At 41.0% G+C, this 23932-nt stretch overlaps 2 protein-coding genes across 2 annotated transcripts in view; both read right to left on the reverse strand.

Annotated features, from left to right (window-relative positions):
• Nucleotides 1–2061: 2061 nt before the first annotated feature.
• The window catches only part of LOC120999349 (calpain-8-like), a 138431-nt gene continuing 116560 nt past the window's right edge, over nucleotides 2062–23932 (reverse strand). Inside the window, exons 21-22 of the mRNA XM_040430216.1 lie at nucleotides 21248–21255; nucleotides 2062–2377 (exon numbers count right to left, since the gene is read on the reverse strand). The gene's annotated coding sequence lies outside the window, so the exon portion shown is untranslated. The remainder of the gene's footprint in view (nucleotides 2378–21247; nucleotides 21256–23932) is intronic.
• LOC120999348 (calpain-8-like) overlaps nucleotides 4007–23932 on the reverse strand; it is a 68564-nt gene continuing 48638 nt past the window's right edge. The window contains exons 14-22 of the mRNA XM_040430215.1: nucleotides 16852–16888; nucleotides 15242–15304; nucleotides 13631–13688; nucleotides 10959–11023; nucleotides 10151–10219; nucleotides 9693–9771; nucleotides 6162–6278; nucleotides 5035–5093; nucleotides 4007–4117 (exon numbers count right to left, since the gene is read on the reverse strand). Of these exons, the coding sequence (XP_040286149.1) occupies nucleotides 4094–4117; nucleotides 5035–5093; nucleotides 6162–6278; nucleotides 9693–9771; nucleotides 10151–10219; nucleotides 10959–11023; nucleotides 13631–13688; nucleotides 15242–15304; nucleotides 16852–16888 (571 nt within the window). The 3' untranslated portion in view covers nucleotides 4007–4093. The remainder of the gene's footprint in view (nucleotides 4118–5034; nucleotides 5094–6161; nucleotides 6279–9692; nucleotides 9772–10150; nucleotides 10220–10958; nucleotides 11024–13630; nucleotides 13689–15241; nucleotides 15305–16851; nucleotides 16889–23932) is intronic.

Genomic DNA, 23932 nt, shown 5'->3' on the forward strand with positions numbered 1-23932 from the left:
TTTTAGCGTTGTTGTTTTTAATGCCATTTTACAACTGGGATAAATAATGTGATAATTTCATCGTTCACAGTGGTGATACCAATTATGGCTGATTTTTGTTTATTTATTTATTTTCATAAAAAAATGTTATAGAGGAAAATGTGAATTTTTTTTGGGGGGGGGGGACTTTTTTTTATTTTTATAAAACTGTTATTGAAATTTTATTTAGTACATGTTTTAGTCTTAGAAGAAGACTTGAACATGCGATAATTTGATTGCTAACATGATATACTGCACTGCTTCTGTAGAGCAGTGTATTATACCTGTCACTTTACAGCCTAATAGGCTACTACACTTTGTAGATGCAGGGACCATTATTAGGACTCCACCTGCCATGCAAACCATCAGAACCCTGTGATCGTGTTGTGGGGGGGAGCCCTCTGCCTCTGAAACCATTTAGATACAGCAGTTGTTATTGATCGCAGCATCTAAAGGGTTTAATTGCTGGGAATGAAGGTTTCCCGTGATCCCAGCCATTAGAGTAGGAGTCTGGCACCAAGCACAGAACACCATTGCCAGACTAAAACAAGAAGTCAGTAAAAGGTAATAATGGCGGTCACTAAGAGCCACCATGCTAATCGAAAGTCATGAAGTGTTACTGAGCATGTGGTGGAAAGAGCTGGTTATTCCCTGGCAATGCAATGTTTCTTTTAAGAATTAACCTTTTTATTTTCACAGTGGCTAGAGGATGAATCCACATATATAATCATAAGAAAACAGGGAAGACGCTTGGGCTCATCCTCCAATCAGCACGCTCAGCAGATTCCTAATACATCTGTTACAGGCATAAATGTTGTCTATTTTAATAAGCTGAATTTGATGTGAAATGCAGAATCTTATCTTGTGTGAATTGATCCTCTTGTCAAAATTTGGGGACCTACATGTTTTACGCACTCATATAATGACCATCTTAAAAAACTAATTTAATACACCCTATTAGGAAATTCTGAGGGGTTGGCACATAATGGGCCCCTCCGTTAAAATCAATAACGTTATAATATGTAAGATTGAGATGGCAGAGGGAACCGCTATCTGTTGGGCAAAGTACTTCTTAAAATACCAAGGCTCGGTGAAACTGTAGTGTCACCATAAAGACTTGGGGCCTCTGTTCTGCAGATGTTTAACCTCTAAACACTTGTTGAATTGCCCCAGGATTTATTGGACTGGCACTGTAACTACTATACCAAGAAGGCAGTATTACTGCACCTTGTTAAATAGTGTGATATGAGCAGCAAGCCCAGAACAACATCTGACTACAACAAAGTAATCAGTCCTAACTGTTAAAACGAAATCCCTTTAGTCTAGGATTGCAAAGGTCTTAGCAATCAGCAAGCGATGGAGTATCCTAGTGATATACCTTTTCAAATTATAAAACTCTTGCTGTCTGCAGCCACCACTAGATGGAGCTACCTACTTTTCATAGAGAAATGTTCAGCACCTAGACCACTGTAGACCGCTAGAACAAAAGAGCAGAATTACTCAGCTTAGTGCTGTGTCCCTTTTGCGCATATAAGTTTAGAACAGTGGTGGCGGACCTATGGCATGGCTGCCAGAGGCGGCACTCAGAGCCCTCTCTGTGGGCATCCGCCCCCTGGTGTACCAATATGCAGGGCGCACTATGAACAGCACGGGCAGCTCACTGAGGGCAGGCAGGCTATAATAGCTATATGATAAAGTACATGGAAGATATACTATATTGGACTGTAGTATGTAGTATTGCCGTGTTGACACTTTGCAATAAATAAGTGGGTTTTGGGTTGCAGTTTGGACACTCGGTCTCTAAAAGCCATCACTGGTTTAGAAGCTGTCAACAGTTTTTTGGAGAACCGAAATATGTTGGTGACAATCATTCTCTTGATTGGTAGGTATCTTAGCATCCTCACTATGAATATGTCTCTATGACACATTTACAGTATTTAAGCAATAGGTGCCACTTCCAATCCAAAAAAATATACAAGTTAGTGTTTACAGCAGTCCTACATGATATTTGCTTGTTGCAAAAATGTATTCATCTTCATTACAGATGTAGTTACATAGAATCATATTTTTATTAAAATGTGTTAATTGAAATATTATAAGATACTATGGTAGTGCATTGAATGACCACTTGGAGAATTTGAATCACTTAGCCCCTGACCTGGGGTATAGGTATAGAGGGTGCAGAAGAAACAGTGGTGCACCCTGGTCCTGGTGCCTGAGGAGACCCTAAGGCCATGTCTGCCACATAAGAAGACACCAGTATATAAATGGCACATGGTAGGTGGGGGGCTTGTACAGATTTTACATTGGGTGTCAGAAGATTCATGTTTTGCCTCTGGATAAACGATAAAATCTGCAGCTAAATCTGCATATACACTGCGTGCAGAATTATTAGGCAAATGAGTATTTTGACCACATCATCCTCTTTATGCATGTTGTCTTACTCCAAGCTGTATAGGCTCGAAAGCCTACTACCAATTAAGCATATTAGGTGATGTGCATCTCTGTAATGAGAAGGGGTGTGGTCTAATGACATCAACACCCTATATCAGGTGTGCATAATTATTAGGCAACTTCCTTTCCTTTGGCAAAATGGGTCAAAAGAAGGACTTGACAGGCTCAGAAAAGTCAAAAATAGTGAGATATCTTGCAGAGGGATGCAGCACTCTTAAAATTGCAAAGCTTCTGAAGCGTGATCATCGAACAATCAAGCGTTTCATTCAAAATAGTCAACAGGGTCGCAAGAAGCGTGTGGAAAAACCAAGGCGCAAAATAACTGCCCATGAACTGAGAAAAGTCAAGCGTGCAGCTGCCAAGATGCCACTTGCCACCAGTTTGGCCATATTTCAGAGCTGCAACATCACTGGAGTGCCCAAAAGCACAAGGTGTGCAATACTCAGAGACATGGCCAAGGTAAGAAAGGCTGAAAGACGACCACCACTGAACAAGACACACAAGCTGAAACGTCAAGACTGGGCCAAGAAATATCTCAAGACTGATTTTTCTAAGGTTTTATGGACTGATGAAATGAGAGTGAGTCTTGATGGGCCAGATGGATGGGCCCGTGGCTGGATTGGTAAAGGGCAGAGAGCTCCAGTCCGACTCAGACGCCAGCAAGGTGGAGGTGGAGTACTGGTTTGGGCTGGTATCATCAAAGAGGAGCTTGTGGGGCCTTTTCGGGTTGAGGATGGAGTCAAGCTCAACTCCCAGTCCTACTGCCAGTTTCTGGAAGACACCTTCTTCAAGCAGTGGTACAGGAAGAAGTCTGCATCCTTCAAGAAAAACATGATTTTCATGCAGGACAATGCTCCATCACACGCGTTCAAGTACTCCACAGCGTGGCTGGCAAGAAAGGGTATAAAAGAAGAAAATCTAATGACATGGCCTCCTTGTTCACCTGATATGAACCCCATTGAGAACCTGTGGTCCATCATCAAATGTGAGATTTACAAGGAGGGAAAACAGTACACCTCTCTGAACAGCGTCTGGGAGGCTGTGGTTGCTGCTGCACGCAATGTTGATGGTGAACAGATCAAAACACTGACAGAATCCATGGATGGAGTGTCCTTGCAAAGAAAGGTGGCTATATTGGTCACTGATTTGTTTTTGTTTTGTTTTTGAATGTCAGAAATGTATATTTGTGAATGTTGAGATGTTATATTGGTTTCACTGGTAAAAATAAATAATTGAAATGGGTATATATTTGTTTTTTGTTAAGTTGCCTAATAATTATGCACAGTAATAGTCACCTGCACACACAGATATCCCCCTAAAATAGCTAAAACTAAAAACAAACTAAAAACTACTTCCAAAAATATTCAGCTTTGATATTAATGAGTTTTTTGGGTTCATTGAGAACATGGTTGTTGTTCAATAATAAAATTAATCCTCAAAAATACAACTTGCCTAATAATTCTGCACTCCCTGTAATATGTATATACAGCAATATACCACCACATGTGAATTCTTCTTAAGGGCATTATATATATGTGTGTTTGAGACTGAACTTGTCCACTGCTGTCACAGGGGCCCAGATTCCAGCTATGGTTTCCAATTACTTGTTCTTTCTTCTTCTTTAAATCAATCCGGTACAGATCCACTGTGAGGAGAGCAGAGATGATCAGGTTAAATGGTTGGGGAAAGACCAGCAGTGATTTCTTCAGAAAGGGCATTACCTATACTATATATATATATATATATATGTACTGTATTTTTCACTTTATAAGACACGCCTGATGATAAGACACCCCAGGAGGAGGAAAATTAAAAATATATATTTTTCATCAGACCTCATATGAGATTCTCATATCAGACCTCAAATCAGACCTCCATGTCAGACCTCCATGTCAGACCCACATCAGACCTCAGATCCGACCCCCATCAGACCCCAGATCAGACCCCCAACAGACCTCCATTCCACACTCCCCATTAAATAAATTCACTTACTTCCCCTGCTCCGCTGCTACTCTTCAGGTCCAGTGGTCTCCCCTCCATTGTCTTCCACACCCCGTGCTGCACTGTCACCTGACTGTGTCCGACATCGGGTCATATTCCGCACACTACGTTCTGACGCTGTACGCAGTCAGGACAATGCAGCCCGGCCTCAGGGAGGTAGACCAGGGAGGGTGAGTACTGGCAACACTCGCAGCGCTTCACTCCCCGCTCCCCGCACCCACTACATACTACTGAGCGCTTTCATAATGGAAGTGCTCACTAGTATTCGCTTTATAAGATGCACTGCCATTTTCCCCCACTTTTTGCGTCTTATAAAGTGAAAAATTCGGTATTTCTCAAGTTAAGTGTAAACAGTGCCACCCTTGTCCATAGACCATGTCCAGTATTGCAGATCAGTCCTATTCAATTGAATGTCAGACTGTACAAGGACAACAATGGCTCTGTTTCTGAAAAAAAAAAAGTTTAGAAAACCAGTTCACTACAATAGAATAAATTACTGCAGAGGTCAATACATGGGGAAAAAACAGCATTTGTGAAAATTCCCTAAGGGTAGAAGATTACCTCGGATAATGATAGATTGATCATGCCATCTTTATCTGTATCCAGAATGTGAAACATTTCTGAACAAAAAGAAAAAGAAAATTATTACAGCAAAGCAAAGAAGTCATTTGATATACCGTATACCCAATGTCACTCTGCATTACATTGATGTAAAGGAGTCATAAACATTAGATAAAATCCATCCATTATGGCCAATTTTGAAACTTTCTTGTGAAATCTGGATAAAAAAAATAAAAATAAATCTAGTTCTGAAGTGACTACCAACGTGTGCTGCAAAAAAAAAAATGTTTAATACTGACCTCAGCAAATGGTAAGCAAGAAGTCAGCATAAAGTTGAAGGGGTTTTCCGGTAATAATGATGGTTTATCAAGGTCCCACAGCCTGGGCCCTGAGACAGAAAATTCACACTTACCCACAAAACGCTGTTCATGTCCTCAATGCTGCCTCTACTGTCTCCATCTTCCAGTCCCCACATTGTTTACATCTGGCTGATCAATAAAATGGTCACCTGCACCACTCCAGCCAATCACTCACTTCAACGGCAATATGCTGCTTGTGGCTACATCACAGCTGAAGCCAGTCATTGGCTGCAGCGGTGCACGTGACCATGTCCATGTAAACATTGCTGGGACCAGAAGATGAAGACAGCAGAGGCAGTGCAGAGGACCAGAGCAGTGTGGATCAGGTAAGTGTGAATCTTCTGTTTCAGGGAGCAGGCTGTGGGTACTTGACAAGCCATCATTAATGCTGAAAGTCCTCTTTAAAGGCTATGGACACCTTTGGGTGCATTTTTTCACGATTGCATTGTACTCATTTTGAGCTAAAAATAATCTTTTTGATTGGTTTTATTAAAAATGTTTAGCTCCTTTCTCTGTACAGCCTTGAGATTCTCTAGTAGCAGGATCTGTATTTTTACTGTTTCCCATTAGGCAGCTCAATGAATGTGGCTTAAGAAAATGTTTATGACCTTTTAGTAATTTAGAGATGAGGTTTATTAGAGGACCAGCGCAAAGTGAAAGTAAAATTCACAAATCTAGATTTGTTCCTGAAGGTGTACATAGCCTTTAAGGTTAGAAAATATAAGGCGTTTGGTGCAGATTGATACATGACATGGTCTCACTACTTACTAAACAGGGTCTCTAAACGTATCATACATGCAATGAAGTCTTCAAATTTAATAGACAGTTCAGCGGAGACGTAGCTCCGGACGATGACTTCTTGAATCCTGTTATTGAGGCTAAAACCTGACAAGAAAAGAAGGTTTATATCGTCAATGTATCTGGAACGTTTCTCCTTTCTGACAATTCAAATTTATCTTCCAGAATATATGGACCTCATCTATGTGGTGGCTAAGTCCATTAATGATGTCCTGAACTGATGGCTTCTGGTTCTACTTTCAAATTAGATATTTGCATAACTCCCATAGTATTAGTGGAGCTTTGTCACCTCATCTACAAGAACAGGAACAAGGAACTGCTTATACATATCATATCATATCTAGATGGAGTTCCCAGCTCATGCATCCAAACACATGGGATCTTCTAACTGTCATGTTTGAAGATCAGATTGTGTGCCTGCCCCTTTAAGAGATCCCCTTTTCCAGCGATGGACTGGCCATCGGGAGTACCGGGAGAATCCCGGTGGGCCGATCGAATTATGGGCCGGCCAGGGCCGCCATCAGGGGGGTAAAGCTCCAGTAACAGCAGGCAGTGTGGGGGCGGCGCTCACTCACTGACGTCACACGCCTGCTCCTTCCACTAGGCGGCGCAGGCGCGTGACGTCAGTGAGTGAGCGCTGCCGCCCGCACTTGTTACTGGAGGCTGGAGGCGGGAGCTGAATGTAAGGTAGTAAAACTCTTTACTAAAGAGATGAGCGCTGTGCCCCCACGTGTAGTAGAATACCTACCTGGAGCCAGACTGTGCACAGAAAGGGCACTTTGTCACTGTGGACAAAGTATGGCACTTTCTGTGCACAGATTGGCTCTAGGTGGGTACAGTGTGGCACTGCAGTCACTAAGGGCACTATTTATCTGGGCATAGTAGGGCACTATCTGCCCACATAGTCAACATATGGCGCTCTGGGCACTGCCATATAATAGTGTGGGTACGGCGATATTTGGTTCTATGTGGGCACTGTATGATTGTGGGCAGATAGTGCCATACTATCCACAGATAAATGGCGCATTTAGTGCCTGTCGTGCCCACATAGTGCCATATAGAACCCATACTCGGAAAGCGCCATACTTGTGTAGACAGAGTATAATTATAGGCAAAGTATGGCACTTTCTGCCCACGTTTTAGCTCTAGGTAGGTATGATATGGCACTTTGTGGGCACTGTAGACACTAAATACACAACTTATCTGAGCATAGTATGCCCAGGTCTTCCCACGGTCATACAGTGCTCAGATAGCGCCATGTTATGCACAGATAAATGGTGTATTTCTTGCTTATGGTGCCATACAGTACCTACCTAAAGTGAAAACCTACAGTACTTTGGCCACAGTCATACAGTGCCGACATAGAGCCAAAGTATGGCACTTTCTATGCACCTAGGTAGGTACTATATGGGTACAAATGCGCTATTTTTCTGTGAATAGGAGGGCACTATCGTGCTCTATGTGGGCACTGTATCACTATTAGGGCAGATAGTGCCATAGAGACAAAATGTCTCCCAGCACATTATACATGGCTCGTCATCATGGTTACGACCTCCCTGTAATCCAGCATTGGTGGTCGAAAAAAGCACCAAACTATGTGCACTCCCACAATCCCGGCTACTCCTATAGTGTGCAAGCATGACCACCGCTGCTGGATTACAGGGTGGTCAAAACCATGGAAACGAGCAGTGCATAATGTGATGGAAAAATGACTCCCGCCAGCAAAGGAAGCAATATGGACAATCACAATACATTAGTAAGTGCCTTGTATTAACTTTCTCTACAAGATAAATGCCACTTGCTGAAGAGACATAACCCCTTTTTTGAGTGTGTTTGGGAAAAATAAAGTGGGCCGGTCTGGCTGAAGTCCAGGGCCACTTTATTGTCCCAGTCCATCCCTGCCCTTTTCTACATATATTAGAGCAAAATAATACTTAAACACATCTGTGTTTGTCCCATTTTCATATGTGCCCGCATTGCTAAGAATGCGAATGAAAAAATTATGTTTTAATAAATGCAAATTAGCCTCTGGGAGCAATGGAGGAGATGCCATTACAACTAGAAGATCAGCTCTCTCTGCGACTGCCGAGCCCTCTGTACTTTGATAGACAGGACCAGACAGTGAAAACATTAACACACCTAGCCCTGTCAATCAAAGTGCAGAGTGCTCGGCAGTTGCAGAGAGAGCTGAGCCCCTAGGTGTAATGGTAATGTCCCTGTCGCTACTAGAGGCTCGTTTGCATATATCAAAACAGGCATATTAAAACGGGCAGCTGAAGGCATATGACTAAGGCCGTGTAATCGTCTGAAACACTTTAACAGGAGTCACGGAGTTGCTGTTTTCACACCACAATGTTTTTAATGTTATAATAAAGAATATTTGGAGTTTACACCTATTGCTGGATTCTTCTACAAAGTTTGATACCGGTTTTGATCCCGTCCATCCGACCCCGGTGTGTGTCCTCATCGCAGGTGAGCTGGAATTTTTCTTCAGTTTCATATTAAAATAGATGTGTTCAGCTGCCAAGCGCACATGCAACAGGCCAGCCAGTTTCATAGGTACAAAGTTCTGCAACTTTCTGATATACCGTATTTTTTGGACAATAAGCCATACTTTTTCCCCCAAAAGTGAGGGAAAAGTTGCAATGCGTCTTATAGTCTGCATGCTAATGCATTACGGAATCGGTCATCAGCATGCACGAGTTGCGGGAAGCTGTGAGGGAAGCACTGCGCCAGCTGCACTCACCCTCCTTGGTCTTCTTTCAGGCCCCCCTCTGCACTGTGTCCTTACTGCATACAGCATCAAGATGCAGTGCACATAGGCGCTCACTATGACCTGATGCTGTGTGACATCAGGTCATAGTGCAGTGTGGGCCAGAAGAAGGCCAGGGTGTAGTGAGTTCTGGATCTGGTGGCAGTGCTGTCTGGGGCATGTGAGGTAATTTATTTATTTTTTGATGTCCTATCTGAGGCTGATGGGGGTCTGATCTGAGGCTGATGGAGCCTGGGGGGTCTGATGGGTGTCTGATCTGAGGCTGATGGAGGTTAAGGATCTTGTCTGAAGCTGATGGAGCTTGGGGGTCTGATCTGATATCTGATAGCGCTTCTGGGTCTGATTTGGGGGCTGATCTGAGGTCTGATGAAGAATGGGGGTCTGATTTGGGGGTCTGGTGAAGATTGGGGTTTTGATCTAAGGTCTGATGAGGATTGGGGGGTCTAATGGAAAATATTTCTTTGCTTATTTTCCTCCTCTAAATCCTAGGTGCATCTTATAGTCCGATGCGTCTTATAGTCCAAAAAGTATGGTACTTTGTGGCTTAATTCTTCATCATAGTCAAGATCTGTGCCTGCCATCAGTGAATGGGAGCATTCTTGTTTAGGCTTCCAATGACCATATGTATTTTGCATTCTGCAAAACGCGGATCCGCAAAATCAAGATTATGTGTTCAAATTTAAAGTTGCATGCTGTATGTATTTTTTAACCATGATCAGTTTAGTCACCTGCTTTCTGTAGGGCGTTCCGCATTTCATGGGCATCAATAGATCCAGAGAAGTTTGTGTCGGCTTCTAAAAAGATTTTCTGTAGTACAAATTACAAAGTAACCATTTTTATGAAAACAATGAATAAGTAATTTAAATGTAACTAATTTTATTTATGACCCTGTCCATATGTTCTGTTCAGGGATATAGTTGCCATAGATGGGGTCTCTGGGTCAGGACCACCTTCATAAGCTAGAACGGTCAGTTTCTAAGTAGGAGATCCCACACAGGGGTAGACTCTTCCCACCAATGACATGTTTGCCAACATTTATTACTTTCTTGCAGGTTCTTTAGCTGGATCCACACTGATCATTGCAGGGTGGATGTTTTGTAGTTATGGGGTTGTCAAGATGACCCTAACCCTTTCAGTTCTCAGTCAAGTCTATGATTACTCAAATTATTAAAAGTATAGTTAATACCATGTAGTGTTTCAGCTTTTTCTGGAGAATGCTGACTTCTTCATTGCTCAGGGTCCCCGTAATGTCCACCTGTGGTTCTGTAGATAAGGTTCTTGTAGCATTATCAAGTCACCCCATAGTACATGAACAAGGGTCTCAAACTGTAGGCCTTCTCATTGGCTCTGAATGATCACATCTTTGCATTTTAGTTACTTTTCTACAATTCATTTAACAGAATACAGCTCTCTGTGACTTTTCCAGTTCACAGCGGGTCTAAAAAAGTGGGCATGGGCATTATTTTCTACGTCTGTTTTAGGCGTAGAAAATGGTCTAAATGTAAGACAGCAAGGAAGCTGGCTTACATTTAGACTGGTGCGGGATACACCAGAGTTATGTAGAGGCCTGTGCTACTTCATAACTTCGGCAGATCCACTGCCATCCATAGGGGTTATTAAGACCGGAGTCTAAAACGTGCCCCTATGTCTTTCAAAAAGCTAGTGGCGACTACAACGTTCCACTCTGATTAATTTCATAACCTATCTGCATAAAGGACCTCTGTTTACTAACTTGATAAATGACACAATTCTGGATGCCTGAAGCCACCACTAGGGGGCGGGGGCTCACTGCTTATGGATTTATACAGCTAGTACTGAATTCAATGGGAGCTGTATAAATGTATATGCAGTGAGATCCCCCCAGTGCCGCTATGTTATGTGCAGCACATGTTAGCAGAGCAACAACCAAGAGACTGTTCTTCTACCCAAATCTGGAATAGAGGGTAGAAACCGAGTAGTTTACTGAACATCAAGGACATTTATGGAAAGGATACATCCAGAAGATTAATCATTTCTTTACAAGTTTTCAGACTGAATCCATCTGACTTGAATTCATCACCTGTAACAATAGACAGAAACACTAGATGATAGATAGATAGATAGATAGATAGATAGATAGATAGATAGATAGATAGATAGATAGAGAAACAAAATAACAGCAGTTCAAGTCAAAGATGATCAGATAGGGAGCAATCCCTCCAGGCTGTGGGTCCTGAGACAATATGTACTAAAACAACAGATGAGGCAGCACTCCAAATAAGGTGAAGAAGTTGTGGACCACTTTATTCACCCCAATTGCACCTTTCAGCCCAACAAAATAAGGCCTTTTTCAAACAATGAGACGTGTACAAGTGAATTATGTATAGGGAGTATATGATCAATCAATTCATCAATCAATAAAGTGCAATACATAATTTAAGATTATATAAACATATCCAATATTCCAAAATTCATTCCTCTCATTATTCACCATAATCCTACTTTGATAAGTGATTCGTGAATACATCATATTAATTCATATATAATTGAGCATAAACCGGTTAACGAACCAATCAGTGTTTGTCATGAAAACAATATATAACACCTGTGAAGGTGTATGAAAGCACTTACAGGATCATCTAAACATGGCTGTGTGTACAACGTGGACTCCTTGCATGGCGTTGTCAGCTCTGTATAGTGCAGGCGCCGAATTGCAGGTCCACAGACTTGCACCACACCACTTCATCACTGTCCATACTGGACGAGACCACCGTGGCCCAGCGTGTACACGCGGGCCTACGTCACAGCACCCGGTCTGATATTTGCGGTTGAGGTGAATAAAATGGTGCACAACTTCTTCACCTTGTTTGGAATGCTGCCTCTTCCGTTGTTTTAATAGACAGACAGACAGACAGATAGATAGATAGATAGATAGATAGATAGATAGATAGATAGATAGCAAGAGGGAAACACACATAGACACAGATAGATACAGTGGCATGCAAAAGTTTGGGCACTTCTGGTCAAAATGTCTGTTAATGTTAACAGTTAAGTTGAGGAAGAAATGATCTCCAAAAGACATAAAGTTTTGTATAATTTTAGAGTGAAAAAAGGAAAGGAGTACCTTTCAAAACTATGGAACTTAGAGATTTGAGCAGTCAGATAACTTTGACCAAGGTCTCAGACCTTTATTAGCCTATGAGGGTTAAGACTTGTTCACAATCATCGTTAAGAAAGGCCAGTTGATGCAAATTTCAGAGCTTTGTAAATACCCAGACTCTTCTAACGTTGTCCCAAAAAACAGCAGCCATGGGTTCTTCTAAGCAGCTGTCTAACACTCTGAAAATGGAGTCCCACAAAGCAGGAGAAGGCTATAAGAAGATAGCAAAACATTTTCAGTTTGCCATTTCCTCAGTTCAAAATGTAATTAAGAAATGGCAGTTAACAGGAACAGTGGAGGTCAAGAGAAGGTCTGGAAGACCAAGAAAAATTTCAGAGGCAACTGCTCATAGGATTGATTGAAAGGCAAATAAGAACCCCTGCTTGGCTGCAAAAGACCATTGTTCTACTGTTTGGCAACACCCGCATAAATATTGCCTTCATGGAAGAGTCATCAGAAGAAAACCACTCTGGCTTCCTCACCACTACATTCAGCATCAGAAGAAAATTGAATTTCATGAAAAGACCACCTCTCCAACTATTAAGCATGGGAGTGAATTAATCATGCTTTGGGGTTGTGTTGCATCCAATTGCACAGGGAACATTTCACAAGTAGAAAGAAGAACACTAACTGTAAAAAAGCTGAAGTTGAACACTTGAACAGAGGATGGCTTCTAAATAGATAGTGATCCTAAACACACCTCAAAATCCAGAACAGACTACCTCAAAAGGCGCAAGCTGAAGGTTTTACCATGGCCATCACAGTCCCCTGATCTGAACATTATTGAAAATCTTTGGATAGACCTCAAAAGAGGCAGTGCATGGAAGAAGGCCAAGGAATCTCACAGAACTGGAAGACGTCTGCAAGAAAGAATGGATGAAAATCCCTCAAACAACTGAAAGACTCTTGTCTGGCTACAAAAAGCGTTTACACGCTGTGATACTTGCCAAAGTAGGTGCTACTAGGTACAAACTATGCAAGGTGACCAAACTTTTGCTTTGGGCCCTTTTCGTTATCTTGAAAATGTAAAAGATGAAAATAAAAATTGTTTTTGCTTAAAATACAAAGGAAATGTGTCATCTTTAACTTTATGCCTTTTGAAGATCATTTCATCTTCAACTTGCTTGAGGGCTATGTACACCTCTGGGGGCAATTTTTTTTATTATTGCATTGCACTCATTTTGAGCTAAAATCATTTTTTAAATTGGTCTTTATTACAAATATGGAACCATTTTTTCTGTACAGAGCTGAGATGCTCTGGTAGCAGGATCTGAATTTTCTCTCTGCTCCGTCAGGCAGCTCAGCTGACGGCTCCTTATATCTGCTCGCTGACCTTATAAACACTCATTATAGCTCAGTTCTCATCTTAATGTAAGAATGTGGCTTAAATAGGTGTTTATGACCTCTTGGTAAATTAGAGATAAGGGTAATTAGATGACCGGCACAAAGTGAAACTAAAAAGTACAAGTTACACAGCTAGACAGTTAACCCTTTGTGATGGATAGAGATACATAGTAAATAACTTACGTTTCGATAATAACTTATTTAAGATACTTTTTAGATCCTCAGCTTTAAATGCAGCTTTCTGGGAAAAAGTAGAGAAAATAGTCTTAATATTGGAACCATTAAAGGGGTTGTGCAGGGGTTTTATAACCTATCCTCAGGATACGTCATCAATATCTGATCAGAGGGGATGTCGGGTGTCAGACCCCGCCAATCTGATATTGGTGACCCATCCTGAGGATAGGTCATAGATATAAAACCCATGCACAAGCCTTTTAACAGTGTAATTCCTGTAGTGGATTATGCTCATAATATAAGTATATACAAAGGTAAGTTTAAGCAGTTTGACAGTCCAACATTGTGTTTTTAAGGTCTATTATTCTGCATTGATTAATTTCATTATATACTGTATCTTTATAGGACATGATTTGTTTTTCTGATATGACACATGATAAAATTCTGGCTGCAGAACACTACCACTAGTGGGATCTCACTGCATATGGATTTATTCAACTAATATTGAGTTTAATGGGAGCTGTATAGATCTGTACACGTGAGCTACCCTTACTGGCAGCTGCAGATCAGTATAATACTAACAACTCAAACTGAAGTGAATTAGTTAAAAGAGCTTATTGCTGTAATTGTATTATGGATGAAATTCTGGACCTCCTGCGTTTCTATTGAACTGGCCTTAGGCTCAACTGATGATTCAAAGGCTATGTACAGCTTGCATTTTACTTATTTTGGGCTAAAAATCTTTTTTTCAGTTAGTCTTGATAAAAAAAAATGTTCAGACATGTTTGAAATACAGAAGTTAAAAATCAGTCTGTTTGCAAGCTGTAACTTTGTGTTTTCTTTGAATCCTGTCATCTGACGGCTCATGTGTAGCTCTTTTCTCTGATATCCTGACTTCATAAACACTAGTTTAAGCCATATTCCTCCCAGTTGGATAAGAATTGAGCTATAATGAGTGTTTATGAGCTCAGGAGATCAGAGATAAAAGCTACACATGAGCCGTCAGATTATTTTTAGCCCAAAATGAGTAAAATTCTATAAAAAAAAAAAAATGCCCCTGAAAGTGTACATAGCCTTTAAAGAGCACCTGCAGTTTCAAATAAATTTTCATTTGTACAGAAAGATTAAGATGATATTACTTGCTCCACATCTATCTGTTTTCCCAGAGCTAGTAAATGAAGACTAGCTGATTTGATATCTCCTATCCTCTTCACACAGAGAAGAGGAGATCCTGCTCACCCTATCTTTCTGTATCTCACCCTCAGAAATAGTAACAGCAAGGAGGACATTATGGAGCAGTACCAAGCAGTGTAAATGTGAATCCAGCACTGGGATGAGATAGAAGATACTAGATTACACAGCAGAATCTCTATGTGTGTGTGTGTCTCTCTCTCTCTCTCTCATTCCAACTATTCCCTCTTCTTCCCCTCTCCATAGACTTGTTCGGACGACAGCTGTAATCTGATCCCTCAGTGAGTTGATAATAGTCTCCTCTGTGCTTCACTGGAGACAGCCTTTACCAGTACAACTGCAGGATGCCTGGAGATTTACACAGTATTATGGATTCTACTACTACACCCATATGAAGCAGCCTATTACAGTAGATATCATCCACGTTACGTCTTCATGCTGCTCCTCTGCTCTATTCTGGTCCTCTGTATCTGGGCTTGAACTCACTAAATGCTTTAAGGGGCAAAAGATAAAAAAATTGCACAAAATGAATTATTAGACAAATAGACTGCAATATACAAAAGACTTGAGGGGTGTAGCTATATGGGACATGAACATGCTGTAATTAAGACCTCTAGGTCAAAACGTGCAAGCTCTTTCTTATGTGGTTCAATGTATCAATAAAGGATTGAAGAATTTTATATCCACTAAAACTGTTGGAATTTTCTCTTTCTTCTGCAACTGTTATTGTGCACTTCAGAAGCATTGGCATCATGCTTTCACAAATTACTAGTCATCTGGGTGGTGCGATTCCATGTAACAGTCGAACAGTCTGAGCTGGGCCTACGTCTCCCAGTCATGCACAGTGAAGTGAGATGTACAGGGTGGGCCATTTATATGGATACACCTTAATAAAATGGGAATGGTTGGTGATATTAACTTCCTGTTTGGGGCACATTAGTATATGTGAGGGGGGGAAACTTTTCAAGATGGGTGGTGACCATGGCGGCCATTTTGAAGTCGGCCATTTTGAATCCAACTTTTGTTTTTTCAATAGGAAGAGGGTCATTTGACACATCAAACTTATTGGGAATTTCACAAGAAAAACAATGGTGTGCTTGGTTTTAACGTAACTTTATTCTTTCATGAGTTATTTACAAGTTTCTGACCACTTACAAAATGTGTTCAATGTGTTGCCCATTGTGTTGGATTGTCAATGCAACCCTTTTCTCCCACTCTTCACACACTGATAGCAACACCGCAGGAGAAATGCTAGCACAGGCTTCCAGTATCCGTAGTTTCAGGTGCTGCACATCTCGTATCATCTGAAGGCAATCGTCTATGCTGTGAAGATACGAAATGTGCAGCACCTGAAACTACAGATACTGGAAGCCTGTGCTAGCATTTCTCCTGTGGTGTTGCTATCCGTGTGTGAAGAGTGGGATAAAAGGGTTGCATTGACAATCCAACACAATGGGCAGCACATTGAACACATTTTGTAAGTGGTCAGAAACTTGTAAATAACTCATGAAAGAATAGAGTTACGTTAAAACCAAGCACACCATTGTTTTTCTTGTGAAATTCCCAATAAGTTTGATGTGTCAAATGACCCTCTTCCTATTGAAAAAACAAAAGTTGGATTCAAAATGGCCGCCTTCAAAATGGCCGCAATGGTCACCACCCATCTTGAAAAGTTTCCCCCCTCACATATACTAATGTGCCACAAACAAGAAGTTAATATCACCAACCATTCCCATTTTATTAAGGTGTATCCATATAAATGGCCCACCCTGTACTCTGGCTTACTCTGTAGACTGCGCATGCAGAGGGGATGAGAATCTGCACATAAACTGTGCACAAATGAAGCTGAGACTTTACAGCACATACCCTCAGGCAGTGCTTCTTTTTCACCCTCTTCTCCTCTGTATAGGCTTCTATGGCCTGCATCTGTAACCTGATCCCTCAGTGGGCTGACTGTCTCAAAATAATGTGGTATCGATGGTTACCGTGAAAGACAGTTATATTAACAATATAAAATAATCATGATGTTCACGTCTTACCTCATATACTTTAGCATCCACCATGTTGCCAATTTCTCTAAAGTAAAAACAACTATCATTAATGAAAAATAATGAATTAAAAAATAATTAGAACAAAGCTATATAAATTCTATTTCCTAGGTATGGGTTTTGCTGGCACATTAAAACGGTTGTACAAGATTAGTAAAACAGGGCAGCCTTAATTCCAAAGCAGCACCACACCTGTTGATAGTTTGTGTGTGATATTGCAGGCCGGTCATAATCACTAACCTGTCAATGGGGCTGAGCTACAGGATCAGGCATAACTCATGCACAAGAGTGGTGCTATTTCTGCACTAGTGCGTGAATAGACAACCTAGCAAAATAATAATATCCCTGCTGGTCAAGTGGGTGAATAATTATTGGGTGCTTCAGTGGATACTTATCAGTCTAGATAAGTCATTATGTCGGAAGTTCTATCTAGATGAATTATTATCTCAGAAGCTCTGTTTACATAAGTCAACATCTCAGAAGCTCTGCCAAGATAAGTCATTATCTCAGAAGCTCTGTCTAGTGGAGTAAATATCTCAGAAGCTCTGTCTATTTCAGTAAATATCTCAGGAGCTGTGTCTAGATGATTAAATATCTCAGAAGCTCTGTCTAGTGGAGTAAATATCTCAGGAGCTCTGTCTAGTTGAGTAAATATCTCAGAAGCTCTGTCTAGTTCAGTAAATATCTCAGGAGCTCTGTCTAGTTCAGTAAATATCTCAGGAGCTCTGCCTAGATGATTAAATATCTCAGAAGCTCTGTCTAGATGAGTAAATATCTCAGGAGTTTTGTACCTGATCTTGTCAGCTTCCTTATCTTTAAGGTTAAGGTGGCCATACACATTAAGTAGAAGTTGGTTGATGGTTAAACAGCAGGTGAACAAACAAACATCTGGTGAATATTTGATTCACAGACACTGACATATACATTTTAGTCCATATCGGTTGTTGTTCAGACCATACATATTCAATGAAACTGGGTGATGGACAAAAGATGTTTCGGGGAACATTATTTAAAAGAAAAATATTTCGACCATGAACGTTCTTCCCTTGAATGAAAGATCTTTTGCTCGTCTATGGGATGAAAATATTAAAGGGGTTCTCCGGGAATTAAGAAAATTAAAATACCTAAATATTACTTTATTATAAATATATTCCCAAATATCTTACATTAGTTATAATAGCTCGTTTTGTCTGGAGAGCAATCATTAGGAGAAATAAAATGGCCGCCGTCCTATTAGTACACACAAAATCTGTCCTAATCACATAGCAGGACACAGCCACATCCCCATCTCCTCTCTGTACTTCATGTCTCCTAATAAAGTCCTTTCCTACAGAGATTCAGCTGAAGGTCATATTAAATAGTGATGAGCGGCAGAAGTCATATTCGAATTCGCGATATTTCATGAATATTTTGTAGAATATTCATCGAATATTTGCAAATTCGAAAATTCGCGATTTTTTTTTTTACTCGAAAAATCGGAAAGGTAATGATTGTGTAATATGCGAATTTTCGTAATTCGAATTTTCGGATTCAAATTTTTATTGCGAATTTTCAACTTACAACTATTAGACAAAGAAGATTATAGCACTATATTAGCTAAATTGCTCTATATTCTTTTTTTTTTTGAATATTCGCTATATTGCTATAACTTTGTTTTTTCGAATATTCGTAATATTCTAAAACAAGAATATATAGCAATATAGCGAATATTCAAAAAAAACGAATATAGAGCAAAATTCGCAAACACTACTACTCCTAAAGTCAAGTATATTGCAGCCTTCTTATTGGCCCACAAGCTAGAAGCAGTGAGTGATCATGTGTACTGATAAAAAAAAATAAAAAAATCGAAAAAATAAATTAGAATATTTGAAATTACGAATATATATAACTATATTCGAAATATTCGCGAATTTTCAAAGTACCTATATTCGCGATAAAAATTTGAATATTCGTGATCAACACTAATATTAAACTGTATTCAGGACCATAATCCTGACAAGCAGAGCAGAGAGCAGGATAAGGCAGCTCTTTACCTCAGTGTTGTGAAGTAACTTGTCCTGTTGTGTGATTAGGACAGGTTGTGTGTGTGCTAATAGGACAGCGGCCATTTTATTTCTCCTAATTGCTCCCCAGACAAAACGACCCATTATAACTAATTAAAGGTATTTGAGAATATATTTATAATAAAGTAATATTTACATATTTTCATTTTCTTAATTCCTGGAGAACCCCTTTAAACACACTCCTCTTCATTTTAAACTATAATGGTCTCTCATTGGTCAGCTAGAACAATTGTTCATTGTTAAATTTCAACTAACAAATGTTCGTTTTGGTTGAAATTGTTCATTTTGATCAACTTTAATGTGTACGGCCACCTTTAATCTATGCAGGGAATTTAGTTTATACACCTTTGTCGTGACAGGGAACTCAGCGTCATAATCACTCATTATAGCTCAATTCTTATCTTACAAGAATGGAGGGGAGGGGGGTTAACAAAATATACGTGTATGTGAAGGGAATAGTTGCACCCCACAAGGTTCAGCAGAGTCATCTGTGTGTTCTGATCTCAGATGTAATTCTGTAATATGTAATATTATGTATTATGTAATATCATATGTAAAACTTAGCCAGGGCACTATACAGGGAGTGCAGAATTATTAGGCAAGTTGTATTTTTGAGGATTAATTTTATTATTGAACAACAACCATGTTCTCAATGAACCCAAAAAACTCATTAAAGAGGACCTTTCGCTTGTAAAAACAATGTGAACTAAGTATGCTGACATGGAGAAAAAAACCTCCCAGGCTGTGAGCTGTGCGCTGCGATTGGCCAGCGCTGCAGCCTAGGAGAAGGAGACGCCCACAGGACAAGGGCAGACACCGCCTACTATAACTTAGTGAGTGAAGATACCGGAGCCTATAACGGGAGAACGGAGCGGCGCCAGGGGATAATAGTAAGTGCAGTGAGATCCCCGGGCGCCACTCTCCATGTCTGTACACTTAGTTCACATTGTTTTAACAAGTGAAAGGTCCTCTTTAATATCAAAGCTGAATATTTTTGGAAGTAGTTTTTAGTTTGTTTTTAGTTTTAGCTATTTTAGGGGGATATCTGTGTGTGCAGGTGACTATTACTGTGCATAATTATTAGGCAACTTAACAAAAAACAAATATATACCCATTTCAATTATTTATTTTTACCAGTGAAACCAATATAACATCTCAACATTCACAAATATACATTTCTGACATTCAAAAACAAAACAAAAACAAATCAGTGACCAATATAGCCACCTTTCTTTGCAAGGACACTCAAAAGCCTGCCATCCATGGATTCTGTCAGTGTTTTGATCTGTTCACCATCAACATTGCGTGCAGCAGCAACCACAGCCTCCCAGACACTGTTCAGAGAGGTGTACTGTTTTCCCTCCTTGTAAATCTCACATTTGATGATGGACCACAGGTTCTCAATGGGGTTCAGATCAGGTGAACAAGGAGGCCATGTCATTAGATTTTCTTCTTTTATACCCTTTCTTGCCAGCCACGCTGTGGAGTACTTGGACGCGTGTGATGGAGCATTGTCCTGCATGAAAATCATGTTTTTCTTGAAGGATGCAGACTTCTTCCTGTACCACTGCTTGAAGAAGGTGTCTTCCAGAAACTGGCAGTAGGACTGGGAGTTGAGCTTGACTCCATCCTCAACCCGAAAAGGCCCCACAAGCTCATCTTTGATGATACCAGCCCAAACCAGTACTCCACCTCCACCTTGCTGGCGTCTGAGTCGGACTGGAGCTCTCTGACCTTTACCAATCCAGCCACGGGCCCATCCATCTGGCCATCAAGACTCACTCTCATTTCATCAGTCCATAAAACCTTAGAAAAATCAGTCTTGAGATATTTCTTGGCCCAGTCTTGACGTTTCAGCTTGTGTGTCTTGTTCAGTGGTGGTCGTCTTTCAGCCTTTCTTACCTTGGCCATGTCTCTGAGTATTGCACACCTTGTGCTTTTGGGCACTCCAGTGATGTTGCAGCTCTGAAATATGGCCAAACTGGTGGCAAGTGGCATCTTGGCAGCTGCACGCTTGACTTTTCTCAGTTCATGGGCAGTTATTTTGCGCCTTGGTTTTTCCACACGCTTCTTGCGACCCTGTTGACTATTTTGAATGAAACGCTTGATTGTTCGATGATCACGCTTCAGAAGCTTTGCAATTTTAAGAGTGCTGCATCCCTCTGCAAGATATCTCACTATTTTTGACTTTTCTGAGCCTGTCAAGTCCTTCTTTTGACCCATTTTGCCAAAGGAAAGGAAGTTGCCTAATAATTATGCACACCTGATATAGGGTGTTGATGTCATTAGACCACACCCCTTCTCATTACAGAGATGCTCATCACCTAATATGCTTAATTGGTAGTAGGCTTTCGAGCCTATACAGCTTGGAGTAAGACAACATGCATAAAGAGGATGATGTGGTCAAAATAATCATTTGCCTAATAATTCTGCACACAGTGTACATAAATTATGTAAGATATAAACCTAATCTTCTCTTTTGCATACCTCCCAACCATCTTGGATCTGACAGGACAGTCCCAGATTTCAGTGGCTGTCCTGCGGTCCCGGAACTAGGAGGAACTAGGTGAGTATGTACAATTAGTTTTTTTCACTTCCTGTGAAGGGGGTACATACCTGGGCATAACTACTGTGAGAGGGCACATATCAGGGCATAACTACTGTGAAGGGGGCACATATCTGGGCATAACTACTCTGAGGGGGCAAATATCTGGGCAAAACTACTGCAAGGGGGCAAATATCTGGGCAAAACTACTGTGAGGGGACACATACCTGCATAACTACTGTGAGGGGGCACATATATGGGCAAAACTACTGTGAGGGGACATATTTCAGGGCAAAACTGCTGTGAGGGGGCACATAGTGCAAAAATACTGTGAGGAGGCACATATCAGGGCATGACTACTGTGAGGGGCACATATCTGAGCATAACTACTGTGAGGGGGCACATACCTGGGCATAACTACTGTGAGGGGGCACATATCTGGCATACAGTAAGGAACAGAAGCATTTGAACACCCTGCGATTTTGCAAGTTCTCCCACTTAGAAATCATGGAGGGTCTGAAATTCACATTGTAGGGGCATTCCCACTCTGAGAGACAGAATAAAATAAAAAAATCAGGAAATCAAATTGTATGATTTTTAAAGAATTTATTTGTCTTGCACTGCTGAACATAAGTATTTGAACACCTGAGAAAATCAGTGTTAATATTTGGTTCAGAAGCGTTTGTTTGCAATTACAGAGGTCAAACGTTTCCTGTAGTTCTTGGCCAGGTTTGCACACACTGCAGCAAGTATTTTCGCCCACTCCTCCACACAGATCTCCTCTAGATCTGTCAGGTTTCGGGGCTGTCGCTGAGCAACATGGAGTTTCAGCTCCCTCCAAATATGTTCTATTGGATTTAGGTCTGTAGACTGGCTAGGCCAATCCAGAACCTTGATATGCTTCTTACAGAGCCACTCCTTGGTTATCCTGGCTGTGTGCTTCGGGTCGTTGTCATGTTGGAAGACCCAGCAATAACCTATCTTCAATGCTCCAACTGAGGGAAGGAGGTTGTTGCTCAAAATCTCACAATAAATGGCCCCATTCATCCTCTCCTTAATACAGTGCAGTCATTCTGTCCCCTTTGCAGAAAAGCACCCCCAAAGCATGATGTTACCACCCCTATGCTTCACAGTAGGGATGGTGTTCTTGGGATGCAACTCATCCTTCTTTTTCCTCCAAACATGATGAGTGAAGTTTAGACCAAGAAGTTCTACTTTGGTCTCATCTGACCACATGACTTTCTCCCATGCCTCCTCTGGATCATCCAGATGGTCATTGGCAAACTTCAGATGGGCCTGGACATGTGATGACTTGAGCAGGGGAACCTTCCGTGCAATGCATGATTTGAAACCATGACGGCGTAGTGTTCTACCGACAGTGACCTTTTAAACTGTGGTCCCAGCTCTCTTCATGTCATTGACCAGCTCCTCCCTTGTAGTTCTGGGCTGCTTCCTCACCTTTCTTATCATCGGTGATACCCGACGAGGTGAGATCTCGCATGTAGCCCCAGTCCGAGGGAGACTGACAGTCGTCTTTAGCCTCTTCCATTGTCTAACAATTGCTCCAACAGTTGATCTATTTTCACCAAGCTGCTTGGCAATTGCCCTGTAGCCCTTTCCAGCCTTGTGGAGGTCCACAATTTTGTCTCTGGTGTCTTTTGACAGCTCCTTTGGTCTTGCCCATGGTAGTAGTTGGCATCTGAATGTGGGGTGGACAGGTGTCTTTAAAGATCTCAGACAGGTGCTACTAAGTTAGATTAATGAGTGGAATAGAGGTGGACTTTTTAAAGGCACAGTAACAGGTCTTTGAGAGCCAGAATTCTTGCTGTTTCTCAGGTGTTCAAATACTTATGTTCAGCAGTGCAAGACAAATAAATTGTGATTTCCTGAATTATTTTTTTTATTCTGTCTCTCAGATTGGGAATGCACCTACAATGTGAATTTCAGACCCCTCCATAATTTCTAAGTGGGAGAACATCCAAAATCGCAGGGTTTTCAAATAATTCTGTTCCTCACTGTAACTACTATGAGTGGGTACATGTCTGGCATAACTACTTTGAGGGGGCACATATCTGGGCATAACTACTCTGAGGGGCATATATCTGGGCATAACTACTGTGAGGGGGCACATATCTGGCATAATTACTATGAGGGAGCACATATCTAGCAAAAGTACTATGAGGGGGTAAATGTCTGGCATAACTACTTTGAGGGGGCACATATCTGGCCAAAACTACTGTGAGGAGGCACATATCTGGGCATAACTTGTGAAGGGGACACAATGTTGAATTAAATACTGTGTGGTGGCATAAAGGGGAAATAATTACTATATGGGGGCATTTAGGGGGCTGGGTGGGATTAGGTGTGTACAGTTACATTTTGGGCAGAGTTAGAGGCGTGGCCTAGTATGAAAAAAAATTGCTGCACATTTCCTGCTTCGCGCACCGCACATAGTGTCCCTTTT

Source organism: Bufo bufo, chromosome 4, assembly GCF_905171765.1.
Source record: "Bufo bufo chromosome 4, aBufBuf1.1, whole genome shotgun sequence".
Classification (NCBI taxonomy): Eukaryota; Metazoa; Chordata; class Amphibia; order Anura; family Bufonidae; genus Bufo; species Bufo bufo.